Source organism: Mobula birostris, chromosome 1, assembly GCF_030028105.1.
Source record: "Mobula birostris isolate sMobBir1 chromosome 1, sMobBir1.hap1, whole genome shotgun sequence".
Lineage (NCBI taxonomy): Eukaryota > Metazoa > Chordata > Chondrichthyes > Myliobatiformes > Myliobatidae > Mobula > Mobula birostris.
Window position 1 is genome coordinate 175,483,724 of NC_092370.1, and position 14,167 is coordinate 175,497,890.

At 39.8% G+C, this 14,167-nt stretch overlaps 1 protein-coding gene across 5 annotated transcripts in view; it reads left to right on the forward strand.

Moving 5' to 3' along the window:
- The window catches only part of LOC140201773 (gephyrin), a 667,155-nt gene that overhangs the window by 603,907 nt on the left and 49,081 nt on the right, over positions 1 to 14,167 (forward strand). For all 5 annotated transcript variants that reach the window (XM_072266422.1, XM_072266442.1, XM_072266431.1 and 2 more), the window contains 2 exons: positions 1,930 to 2,083; positions 10,570 to 10,691. In XM_072266422.1, the coding sequence (XP_072122523.1) occupies positions 1,930 to 2,083; positions 10,570 to 10,691 (276 nt within the window). The remainder of the gene's footprint in view (positions 1 to 1,929; positions 2,084 to 10,569; positions 10,692 to 14,167) is intronic.

Here is a 14,167-nt window from a genome sequence, read left to right on the forward strand (position 1 = left end):
TGAGTGCAAGGTTGTTGCTCTGACACCGCTCCACTAGTTGGTATACCTCGTTCCTGGGATGGCAGGACTTTCATATGATGAAAGACTGGATCGGCTAGGCTTATACTCTCTGGAATTTAGAAGATTGAGGGGAGATCTTATTGAAATGTATAAAATTCTAAAGGGATTGGACAAGCTAGATGTAGGAAGATTGTTCCCGATGTTGGGGAAGTCCAGAACGAGGGGTCACAGTTTGAGGATAAAGGGAAAGCCTTTTAGGACCGAGATGAGGAAAAACTTCTTCACACAAAGAGTGGTGAATCTGTGGAATTCTCTGCCACAGGAAACAGTTGAGGCCAGTTCATTGGCTATATTTAAGGGGGAGTTAGATAAGGCCCTTGTGGCTAAAGAGATCAGAGGGTATGGAGAGAAGGCAGGTACAGGGTTCTGAGTTGGATGATCAGCCATGATCGTACTGAATGGCGGTGCAGGCTCAAAGGGCCGAATGGCCTAATCCTGCACCTATTTTCTATGTTTCTATGTTCCTGTACGCTCTTTCATCTCCGTCTGAGATTCTACCAACAATGGTTGCATCATCAGCAAATTTATAGATGGTATTTGATCTATGCCTAGCCACACAGTCATGGGTATAGAGAGAGTAGAGCAGTGGGCTAAGCACACACCCCTGAGATGCACCAGTGTTAATTGTAAGTGAGGAGAAGATATTATCACCAATCTGCACAGATTGTGGTGTTCCGGTTAGGAAGTCGAGTATCTAATTGCAGACTGAGGTACAGAGGCCCAGGTCTGTAACTTATCAATCAGGATTGTGGGAATGATGGTGTTAAACACTGAGCTATAGCCGATGAACAGCATCCTGACGTAGATGTTTGTGTTGTCCAGGTGGTCTAAGGCCATGCGAAGAGCCATTGTGATTGCGTCTGCCATTGACCTATTGTGGTGATAGTAACTAGCACAACATATCGTGGCATCAACATGGTTCAATCCATCCTGTATCTTTACCCTTCTATGGAACCCAAATACTGTTACGAAAAGACTGGTCAATACTTGGCCAGTTTAAGAATAAAGCTACACTTGCAACTGTAGAATTTACAAACATGTGACATGTAGGAGGCAGTCACCACAATTTAGGAATACAGCAGAAGGTTTCTGACAAAGAGTCTGCAAATGAAAAGGCAGTTCCTCTGTGCACTACTGCAATTAGATAGGTTTGTGTATGAGAGGGAGTCTGGTGAAACTTTAACTGAAATGATATTAATCCTCATCGGTGGTGGATGGGTCAGTGATAATGCTAATGTTACCACTATCAAGCCACAGTAAAAAAAACTGTGAACTTAAATCACAGCAAATGGAGAAGACCCAACTAAACTGTTAAAAAATGCATTATGCTAAATATACTGATGTCATATTGTATCAAACAAGGAATTTTATATTTATAATGTAATTAAACAGTAAATTTCCATAGGCACTTAAGAAACTGGCAAATATGTTTAACCATATGACAAACTGCTGATCAAATAATTAATAATATTGTGAAGGTTTTAAAATTAAATGATTCTTGGATTTACAGGCAAGGATTTTCATTCCAAAGGGATTAACTGTTAGGGTAGAGGATGGTTATGAAGTGTGTATGTCAGCAAGGACATCATCAATGAGATACTGTTGACAAAAAAACAGAAATATTAGCCTGCATATTCAATCAGTGGAATGTTATGGTCCCGCCATTGTTTTATATAGGGGCCAGCCAATAGCAAGTAGAACAGTTCTTCTACAAGTAACATACACAATGAAGTTTCTCACACTCTGTGAATATTTATGGAGCCACAAAGAGTGGCAGGTGGTCATGAAGAGGAGTTGGAGTGGGGGCAGGGTTGAGGTGAGCAAATTGCTATTGAAATGTGTTGATTTTTTTCACTTTCTTTCTATTAGACCAATTGGCCATGATATCAAAAGAGGAGAATGCGTTCTGGCAAAAGGAACTCACATGGGGCCTTCTGAAATTGGCCTTCTAGCAACTGTTGGGGTTACTGAAGTTGAAGTTCACAAGTTTCCTGTGGTTGCAGTGATGTCCACAGGAAATGAGGTAAGTTTTGTTACCTCTGAATATGAAAGAAAAATGGTTGCTCTTATGAGCAGCAATATGTTTGAACTCTGAACTCAGGAATTCTTTGAACTTTAACAAAAATGATTGTGCTAACTTGTGCTGATCACTTTAGGCGGAATGCTGTAATTTGCCCTTTTTGCGATATATTGGATGAAATTATTGCAGGCATTTTTTGCATGACTGTGTCAAATTTATGACAACAACATTGTAATTTCCCATCCATGGTCTCCTTACAAGCATCTGTATCTCCTGCAAAAATTCTTAACATCCCTCATATTTCCTTGCACTAATGTTCAGTGTATCAGAATGAAGCTTTGCCTGCACTGAAATAACAGCACTTCTAAAGGCTCTGACACTGTGTGTGTCAAGCAACACAGGATAATAGGCTTTGATTCTTATATTAATGTGTACGTACTGTAGAACTTGACATTCATCAAGTAAAAGTGCAATTTGAACAGTTCACATTTAATTAAAAGGTGGAAAGACATAGCATTTTCATGTTAGACTCCTCTTGTTAAAACTATTTTTATGATGGGAGCAATTTTTTTTAAATCTACTCATTTCACAAATAGTATTCCATCACATTTGTGCCTGAGTGCTGGAATGAGAAGTATATAGAATTTCCAGCCTCTGCCCTGTTTTGGTGCTTAAAGTATTAGATGACCGGTCCAATTCAGTTTTAGTCTCTGATGCATTTTAGGATTTAGATGTTGGAGATCTGTTGATGTAGTGGTCATAGAATGCTAAGACGATACAGTAAGACTCTTCTATTAGAAATCCTCGTTGCTTGCTAATTGTGCCGCAGAATACTATTTGCCATAAATTATCTCAAACTCAAATATTGTTCCAGCCTACCTCTATATAGGCATAAATTGCTTCATTATTTAACACTCTGGAATCATCAGCAAATATATTCACTTGTGCTTTATAATAAAAGGAAAGCCATTAATGAAGCAAATGATAAAGTCAGATGTGACACATGCAAATATTAATCTGATCCCCTTTGAGCAGGTTTCCTTAGTGCCCCTCTTGGTTGAATATTGCCTTTATTTCACTTTGATCTTACTACTGGAATTTGGATCAATGTATAATAAGGTCTGCAGTTGTTGTCTTCAGAGAACTAAACAAGAACATCATAAAGCCAGTTATTGGCGAATAATCACCAGTTGGCAATGCTGTTGACAATTCCTTTCAAAATCTTACTATTAATTGGTAGTTAGATCATGGCTTTACAGTGAGACAAGTTGGGTTAGTCTGGTTTTTGTTTGCTGAACTCGAGCAATATTCCATTTTGTTCAGATGTTACTGTAGTTTTGTAGCAAGTATTTAAATTACTAAACCAGGTAAAGACAGTATTCTGTTGTGAGTGACTCACAATCTGTCTTCTCAAAGCCTTTCCATTATCTGAAGGAAAAAGCTCGGAGTGTAATGGGAAACTCTCGACTTGCCTTGAATAGTTTTACCAACCAAGTGTTGGTTCTCTGTTTCTTGGTGCTACATGGAGTGAGCACATTGCAAGAACAATACATCTGTTTTGATGGGGACCTCACAAAAACCAGGAAGGATCATTCACTCATTATTTCTGGCTGAAGATGGCCAAATATGTAATTTACTTTGTTGTTCTTCACTATTTAGCACAGGCCTAATCTGACACTTGGTCAAGTCAACAAAACAGAAATAAGTGAGCAGTTACCCCCAGTCCATATATTTTGTATCTTTGTTTCACTCATTGTTTCCAAAAAGCATTGTGCAACATGGTGATGCACTGATTCATATCCCAAGGAAAGCTAGTATAAAGTAATTAGTGCAAAGATTCTTTTTAGCATATTTGATCTGATGCTTAGAAAATACATGAACTCTGGAGATGAGGTATAAGAACCCTTGCAGCCATTCATCCTGTACACCACTGAACCCCCAAATCTCTCCACCAACAATTTAAAAGAAAGCTGTACTGTGTTGGCGTATTAATTTTTTATATGCCCTCAAATGTTGATTAAAGAGTGTAGGACACTGCTTTACTGAGAACAGTTCATCCATCTGTATTGTGCTTGGTTTGTTTCCTGGTTAAACCGTGCCTCAGTAGTGAAATGTCTCATTCCTGTTTTCAGATTCCTATTTTGCCCTACCCCTTCTTTATCCTGTAATATCCTCAGTACCAAAACTTGCCAATTTCCTCATCTCCATCCTTATATGGCTCCCCAGACTTCATTGCTTTAGCTGCATGGCCTCAGGAATTTCTTTCCTGAGTCCTCAGCTCTCCACCTTTCTTTATGGGTGCTTAAAACCAGCCTTTGACCAAATTTCTGGCAATTAGTCGCATTATCGTCAGTGCTAAAAACAACAAAGGAACCGTCCCCTCAAATCACTCTTAATTTCTTTCCCATGCATTTGTCACTGAGAAATGATCATCCACAGCAGGCCTACTTTGAATGCAGCTAAATTGATTAAGCCAGTGTCAGTATAAGCCTCCAAATTTAATTTGGAATATGAAAAGACAACACATAATTGCAAATAATCAATTAACTCTGACTTGATTGAAACTAAGACCATTAGACATAGGAACAGAATTAGGCCATTTGGTCCATTAAATCTACACCGGCATTAGATCATGGCTGATTTATAATTCCTCTCAACCCTATTCTCCTACCTTGTTCCCGTAACCTTTGATGCCCTTACTAATCAAGAACCTATCAAACACCACTTTAAGTATACCCAATGCCTTAGCCACCACAGCTGTCTGTGACAATGAATTACACAGATTCCCCACTCTCTAGCTGTAGAAGTTCCTCCCCATTTCAAAATTTCAAGAAGTTCAAAGTGCAATTATTATCAAAGCACTGTATGTATACTATATGCAAATTTATGATTCGTCTTCTTACAGGCAGCCGCAAAAGAAAGAAACACAAAGCTTCCTACCCCTCCACCTATCTTTGTATCACGTGCAAACTTGGCCACAATGCCATCAATCCTGTCATCCAAAATGTTAACATATAACATGAAAAGAAGCAGTCCCAACAAAAAGTCACTGTGGAAGACACCGGGGGTATGCCAGAAATGCAAGTGTCAGGAGGCAGAAGTGAGTGTAGGTGCTATTACGAAGGAGAAGATGCTTGGGGAGCTGAAAGGTCTGAAGGTAGATTTGTCACCTGAACCAGATGGCTCCCACCCCAGGGTTCTGAAAGATGGACCTGAAGAGATTGTGGAGGCATTTTTCAAGAATCACTGGATTCTGGAATGGAGAATTGCAAATGTCACTCCACTTTTTAAGAAGCAAAAGAAAAATCATAAGCCAGTTAGCTTAATTTCAGTGGTGGGGAAGATATTAGAGTCCATTATTTGACCATTAGGCATAGGAGAAGAACTAGGCCATTTTGCCCATCAAGTCTGCTCCACCATTCATTTATGGTTGATCCTTTCTTCCCCTCCTCAGCCGCACTCCCTGCCTCCTCCCTATAACCTTTGATCCTATGTCCAATCAAAAACATATCAATCTCTGCTGTAAATACACCCAACGACCTGGCCTCCACAGCTGCCTGTGGTAACAAATTCCACAAATTCACTACCCTCTGGCTAAACAAATTTCTCCATATCTCTCTTTTAAATGGACACCCCTCTATCCTGAGGCTGTGCCCTCTTGTCCTAGATACCCCCACCAGGGGAAAAATCCTTTCCGGATCTACTCTGTCGAGACCATTCAATATTTGAAAGGTTTCAATGAAATCCCTCCTTCACCTTCTAAGTTCCAGCAAATGAACCATCAAATGTTCCTTGTATGATAAGCCCTTTCATTCCTGGAATCATCCTTGTGAGCCTCCTCTGAACCCTTTCCAGGGCCAGCACATCTTTTCTTAGATGAGGAGTCCAAAACTGCTCACAGTACTCAAGGTGAGGCCTCACCAGTGCCTTATAAAGCCTCAGCATCACATCCCTGCTCTTGTATTCTAGACCTCTTGATAAGCATGCTAACATTGCATTTGCCTTCCTCACCACTGATTCAACCTGCTAGTTAATCTTTAGGGTGCTTTGCACAAGGACTCCCAAGATGCTTCGCACCTCAGATTTTGGATTTTCTCCCAGTTCAGAAAAGAGTCTGCACATCTATTTCTACTACCAAAATGCATGACCATGCATTTTCCAACATTGTATTCCATTTGCCGCTTTCTTGCCCATTCTCCTGTCTAAGTCCCTCTGCAGCTTATCTGTTTCCTCAACACTACCTGCCCCTCCACCAATCTTTGTATCATGTGCAAACTTGGCAACAAAGCCATCTATTCCATCATCTAAACAATCGATATACAGCGTAAAAAGAAGCGGTCCCAATACCGACCCCTGTGGAACACCACTAGTCACTGGCAGTCAACCAGAAAACAAGATCCCTTTATTCCCATTCACTGCCCCCTACCAATCAGCCAATGCTCTAACCATGCCAGTAGCTTTCCTGCAATACCATGGGCTCTTAACTTGGTAAACATCCTCATGTATGGCACCTTGTCAAAAGCCTTCTGAAAGTCCAAAACTACAACATCCACTGCATCTCCTTTATCTATCCTACTTTTAATCTCCTCAAAGAATTCCAGCAGGTTCGTCAGGCAAAATTTTCCCTTAAGGAAACCATGCTGACTTTGTTCTATCTTGTCCTCTGTCACCAAGTACTCCATAACCTCATCCTTAACAATGCATTCCAACATCTTCCCAACCATTGAGGTCAGGTTAACCTGTCTATAATTTCCTTTCTGCTGCCTTCCTCCTTTCTTAAGTAGTAGAGTGCATTTGCAGTTTTCCAGTCCTCATGATGAACTGGCACCATGCCAGAGTCCAATGATTTTTGAAAGATCATTGCTAATGCCTCCACACTCTACCGCTATCTCTTTCAGAACACCAGGGTGCAGTTCATCTGATCCAGGTGACTTATGTACCCTTAGGTCTTTCAGCTTTTTGAGCACCTTCTCCCTTGTAATAGTAACTGAACTCATTTCTCTTTCTTCACACTCTTGAACATCTGCCATACTATTAGTGTCTTCCACAGTGAAAACTGATGCAAAATACTCATTTAGTTAATCTGCCATCTCCTTATCCCCTGTTATTATTTCTCCATCCTCATTTTCCAGCAGCCCTATATCCAGTCTCACATCTCTTTTTATTTTTTACATACTTGAAAAAACTTTTACTATCCACTTTGTTATTGTTTGCTAGCTTGCTTTTATATTTCAACTTTTCCCTCCTCATGATTCTTTTAGCTGCTTCCGTAGGTTTTTAAAAGCTTTCCTGTCCTCTATCTTCCCGCTAATTTTTGCTTTGTTGTATGCCCTATCTTTTCTTTTGCATTAGCTTTGACTTCCCTTTTCAGCCACGGTTGTACTATTTTGCCATTTGAGTATTTCTTTGTTTTTGGAATACATCCATCCTCCAGCTTCCTCATTTTTCCCAGAAGCTCACTCCATCCCTGCCAGTATTTCCTTCTAATAAACTTTGGCCAACTCCTTTCTCAGATCACTATAATTTCCTTTTAAGGATGATGTTTCAGGGTACTTGAAGGTACCTGATAAAATAGGCCAAAGTCAGCATGATTTCCTTAAGGGGAAAGCTTGCCCAACAAATCTGTTAGAATTCTTTGAGGAAATAACAGGATAGACAAAGGAGAGTCAGTGTTTACTTGTATCTTTGAGAAGCCCTTTGTAAAGGTGCCACACATGAGGCTGCTTAACAAGGTAATAGCCCATGGTATTACAGTAAAGATACCAAAATGAATAGGAGATTGGCTGGCTAGCAAGCAGCAAAGAGTGGGAATAAAGGAGACCCTTTCTGGTTGGCTGCCATTAACTACTGGTGTTCTGCAGGGCTCGGTGTTGGCACCACTTCTTTTCACGTTATACGTCAATGATTTAGATGATGGAATCGAAGGCTTTGTGGCCAAGTTTGTAGATGAGATGAAGGTAGGTGAAGGGGCAGGCAGTGCTGAGGAAGCAGGGAGCCTGCACAGGTACTTAGACAAATTAGGAGAACAGGCAAAGAAGTGGCAGATATAATATAGTGCTGGGGAGTGTATCGTTATGCACGTTGTTAGAAGGAATGAAGGCCTTCTGCATAGGGGAAAAAAATCGGAAATTAGAACTGCAAAGGGACTTGTGAGTGCTATTGCCGGATTCCCTGAAGGTTAACTTGCAATTTGAGTTGGTGGTAAGGAAGGCAAATGCAATTTTAGCATTCATTTTGAGAGGACTAGAATATAAGAGCAAGGATGTATTGCTGAGGCTTTAAAAGGTATTGGTCAGACTGTACTTGGAGTATGTGAGCATTTTTAGGCCCCTTATCTACGAAACGATGTGCTGGAAATGCAAAGGAGGTTCACGAGAACGATTCCGAGAATTAAATATATGAGGAGTGTTTAATGGCTCATGGCCTGTATTCACTGGTGTTTGGAAGAATGAAGGGGATCTCAGTGAAACTTAATGAATATTGAAAGGTCTAGATAGAATGAATGTGAAGAGAATGTTTCTAGAAGTAAGGGAGTCTAGAACCAGTGCAGCCTCAGAGTAGAAGGTTGTCCCTTTAGAACAGAAATTAGGATGAATTTCTTTGGCCAGAAGGTAGTGAATCTATGGAATTCATTGTGACAGACAGCCTTATAGGTCAATTCATTGGTAAATTTAAGCAGAGGTTTATTAGCAAAGGTGTCAAAGGTTTCGGGAAGAAGGCAGAAGAATGGGGTTATGAGGGATAATAAATCAGCTGTGCTGCAATGGCAGAGCAGACTAGATGGGCCGAATGGCCTGATTCTCCTCCTATGTCTTACGGTCTTTGCAGAACATTACTGGTTACCAGCAACCAACCAGAAAAGGCCCCATTTATTCCCACTCTTTGTCTCCTGGCAGTCAACCAACCTTCTGTCCAGGCTAGTGTCTTATCTGTAATACCATGAGCTCCTATCTTGTTTAGCAACCTCATGTACTTAGCTTGTCAAAGGCCTTCCTTAGTAATAGTGACTGCACTCACTTCTGCCTGCTTAGGAATTGTAGCAGTTTGGTACAGTAATTGATCTCTCATGAGTTTCATTTAATTCTTAGCAGAATTCATTGCATTTCAGAATCACTATAAGAACAAAAGTCTGTACTCTTTCACAAGCCAACACCAGAGAAGAGTATCTACTTGACTGGAAGGACAGGGTTTTATTTCTGTAACTTGATTGTAAAATAATTCTTATGTATATATGAACAAAATTGGAAGAAAATAGTCATTTCTAAATGTTATTTTATATCATTCACCAATTGTGTTAACCTTCAGGGATATAATTCTTGATAACTGGAGACTGGGTTAGAGGAACTGGTCAATGTAAACAAGTTTAGGAAGGAAAAAGTCTGAAAACTACTGAATGATTTCTGATTACAAAATTGTTCAGTAAACAAATTGCTGGACTCCATGTGCAGTACAAGCTTTGGATCTGCTTTGGGATCCTGTACTAGGTTAGAGTTTTTGCAAGATCCCCAAGCCCAATCATCCAATGGAAATTTTACAACAGTAAGGTAGAAAAGTGGGAATATACATTAAAATGTTAATTATTTGTATTTATATTAATGTTTTCAGTTTTACATTTATTTTTGGTGATTTTATTTTAAATAGTTTGTGAATGCTACTGAATGTTAGGGACATTCAAATACATTCCAAAATCTGATACAGCATTAACCTCATCTGATGTCCTGGCCTCCAGTGTCAATGATTTTATTACTCCAAAAAAAATTATCAAACCATCATCATGTTGGTGCCTGGTTTATTATACAATCAGTGGCCACTTTATTAGGTATATCTGTACAACTGCTCATTAATGCAAATATCTAATCAGCCAATCATGTGACATTATTTCAATGCATAAAAGCATGCAGACTTGCTCAAGAGGTTCTGTTGATGTTCAGACCAAACATCAGAATGGGGGAAGAAATGTGATCTAAGTGACTTTGACTGTGGTGCCAGACAAGGTGGTTTGAGTATCTCAGAAACTGCTGGTGTCCTGGGATTTTCATGCACAACAGTCCTAGTTTTCAGAGAATAGTGTGAAAAACAAAAAAAGTAAGCAGCAGTTCTATGGCCATTGTTAATAAGAAAATTCCAAGGAGAATGGGCAGACTGGTTCAAACTGACAGGAAGGTCACTGTGCCTCAAATATCTATGTGCTACAAGAGTGGTGTGCAGAAGAACGTATCTGAACACACGACACATCTTTTCCATGAATTAAATGGGCTACAGAAAACCATGAACATACACTCAGTGACGACTTTATTAGGTACAATAGGTACCTAATAAAATAGACTCTGAGTGTATTTTGATACAGAAATTAAAATTTACATTTTAGACATTGTGATAATTCTTCTTGGTTTCTGGATTTCTTTTAGAAAGGAGGGTTTACCCTGTATTGTTTGGTCTCCTTCTCAATTGATTACATTAAGCCAAATTCTGCTGGTTTGCTCCTACAGCTGCTGAACCCTGAAGATGAACTAACACCTGGAAAAATTCGGGACAGCAATCGTTCAACTCTGCTGGCAACAATTCAGGAGCATGGATACCCAACCATCAACCTGGGAATAGTGGGAGATAAGTAAGTACTGTTGTTATAGTGGATGTTTCTTGATTACATTTTATTTGTTAGTTGCACATCCTCGCAGGCAATATTCCAGATTTCAATACCAAACAATAACTATATCAGCTTTTCCTCACCTTTGAAAAATTTGAACAGTAACACATTTGAGAATTTTTATATAAAATAGTGTCATTTCCCTGTGTGAAAAGTTTTTGCCCCTCTAGTAAATTTATTCATGTCCTGTATATTCCTGTCTCAGGTACCTGGTTCATAGTAATGCAGGTTAAAGTTCAGCAGTGCAGAATAAGAGTTTGAGAAGGATTCTCCATATGTGTTGTACATACATGGTTTACAGCAGCCATGGTATTGTATGCGTTGAAGAGAATGAATGTGTTTGTTTCGGACAGGGTGCCAGTCATTCATAAGACCTGGATGGTGTTGAGCTTTTTTAGCATTGTTGGGTCTGCACTTACTCAGGCTAGTGAAAAGTACACGATCACATGGAGATTTACACTATCACAAACTATAAAGTTACATTTTGATTTTATTGTATGAATTGAGAAGGGAAATTTTCATTGATTAAACTTGTTCCTGACGTGCATTATATATCATTGACCAACCTTTTCTGCTGATAGTCTGCTTTTGAACTCTTTAAAATGAGTTAAGTCAGTGATTAAGATAGAGAGTCAGCTTTTTTTTTAATGAGTTTGGAAGTTGTCATGATGATTTGTAGAGTAATATTGGTGACTCTCAGAAACAATACATTTATTGGGTTTATACCTCATTAAATTTGTAAACAGTGAGCATCATGATAATACATTATATCTTCATTGTATTGAGAACCATGATTACACTCATGTCCTAAACAGAAAATGCATAACAGGTTCTTTCATAGCTTGGAAATAATGCTTCATCTCTGCACTATGTCCACTTGAAAGTTGTGCTTTGGTGTGCTTATGCACAAGTTAGGACCACATTAAATTTGCTGCCTAAGCATAGTGCTGTATGATATTTTTATAACTTGCCCTGCTCTGCTTTTACTTTCTACCATATTCTCTAACTTCGTAGTTTAATATTCTTGTATCTGTCAATTTTTGCTTTGTTTTAGTTTGAAATGTTTGGTGTATAATTAACTAAGGATCTTTTTTGCCTACAAACAAATAATATTAATAGAGTACTAGACAATGGGGTGACCTGTTGGCGCACCCTTTGAGAGAAGGGTAGTGCAGTCTGATGTGACCAGAATGAACAGTAAATTTTCCTGAATGCTATTGCTATCTCTTTGATTTGGAAATTAAAGAAGAAAAACTCAGCTTATTAAAGAAGAGAGATGCATAGCAAGACAAATATGTGACCAGAATGAACATTAAGTATCCATGAAGTAAATTTGAAGGAATTGAGCATGCTCGGTCGGGTCTGGAATTAAATGTCCGATGTAATGGTGGATTTGACCTTGAATAATCACAGAAGGATTCCATCGATTCCTAGTTGGAATGACTTCTTTGGCACCAAAGGATGTCATTTAGAAGAGGCAATTGTATTTTCTGATGTTCTTCCTGAACTCATTTGCAATAGGTTCATTATGCCGTACAAATTGAGGAGTTCATTAGGTAGAGGCTGCAAATTGCCTATCCTGACTTTTCCCTTCATACAGCAGAAATGTGCGGTTTCTCCAGTGAATAGGAAGGCACGACAGTGAGGGCATACTCTGGTCATCGAACCAACATCAGCAGAAATGTGATGGCATGCGAGTCGTGCATTTTGCCTTGCTCTTTCTCTGTCAAGGTATTGTTGTCAAAAGCAGCCATTGTCGTCTTCAGCAACTCTCGCAATGATTACTCTATGCCACATATTCTCGAGTTGATCTCCTTTTCTCCTCTGTCTCTTCCTCTCGCCTCCTTCTCTGCCTGTTTTTGTCATTCTGGAGATGCATAGCCCTTTCATCCTTCGTCTCTTCATCTCTTCTACCATTTGTTCTATCTCTGTGGTCCTGGAGTTGTGCGGCCCTGGACTGATCCGTTTCTTGTTCTCTCCTCCGTCTATGCCTATTGTTGTCATTTTGGAGACGTGCATGCCTGTGCTCCTCTGTCTCGTATTCTCTCATCTTTTTTTGTCTTGATTCTTTGACCCTGGAGACATGCAGCCCTGGCCTCATCCGATTGTTGTACTCTCCCTTTCCTTGCCGTTTCCCAACGACTTTTGGCGTCATCTCTTGACCATAATGTCCCCCTTCTCTTTCCACGTGGCATAATTAGGCTATCCATGTATTTTTACCCTAATGCTTGATAGGAGATAGGAAGCAGTAACACCCAAGCCTCCAAGCTGCTGAGGCTGGCCATGCGCATGCATCGTGGTGTGGCATCGCGGTCTCCATGGAAGGTGGAACTGGCTCTGTGAGGATCATGAGGCACGGCTGAGGCTGGCCATGCGCATGCATCGTGGTGTGGCGTCACATTCTCCATGGAAGGTGGAGCTGGTTCTGTGAGCATCGTGAGGCGTGGCTGAGGCTGGCTGTGTACATGCGTCGGGCTGTCGTGTCCCGATTTCCATGATGGCCAATCGGGTCTCAGGTGAAAGGCAGCCTGGTGATTTTTGGGGCATGAGCAATTTTATATGAATACATAACCCTGAACTTTGCCTGCATTCTGTAAGTTAGCGCATTTTAATTCAATTTAGCCAAAAAAAAAGTGCCGCTGTAATGCACGGTTTGCACTAATTGGAGGTCACAAACAGACAGAGCATGAGAGTTTTAGTAGTATATAGATTGCTCCATCCACTGTGGAATCTGTTGCAGAAATTTTCATTTTTGAATATTCTTGCCACTTTTTTTAAGGTAAATCTGAGGTTTCTAATATTGTGTTATTTTTACATTGAATGGAATTGAAACTAAAAGGTCTGTATTTGCCATTGTCCATTTTGTCACCCATTTTATCAATGGGCTTCACAATAGGATTTGTAACTATCTGCTGATCCATCTTTATTAATTCCCTCACATTTATTGATGTAATGTATCTGAAGTAAACTTTGGATTGTGCTTTTTATGGAGGGGAAAAAATTACTCACACAAATCACAAATCAAAGGGCCATCATCTGAGTAGACATAGAGTGGTGATCTTAAGGCTTTACCTCTTCAAGGCTTCAGCAAAGAGAGGCTTCATTCAGAGAAAGCAAAGAAAAGAAAAGCTCAAGTTTTTTTCCTTCTCTTCTTTATATCTGCTCAGCTAAGTAGAAACGACAGGCAGAATAGTGCAATGCTCCTCTTGCAGGATGTGGAAAGACAGGAAGACTTCCAGTATCACTGGCCACTACAATTATGAGAAGTGTATCCAGCTGCAACTTCTAATAAACTGTGTTAAGGAGTTGGAGCTGGAAAGGTTAATTTGCAGGCTGAGTCTATGGTGAGGAAGGCAAATGCAATGTTAGCATTCATTTCGAGAGGACTCAAATATAAAAGCAAGGATGTAATGTTGAAACTTCATAAAACACTGGTGAGA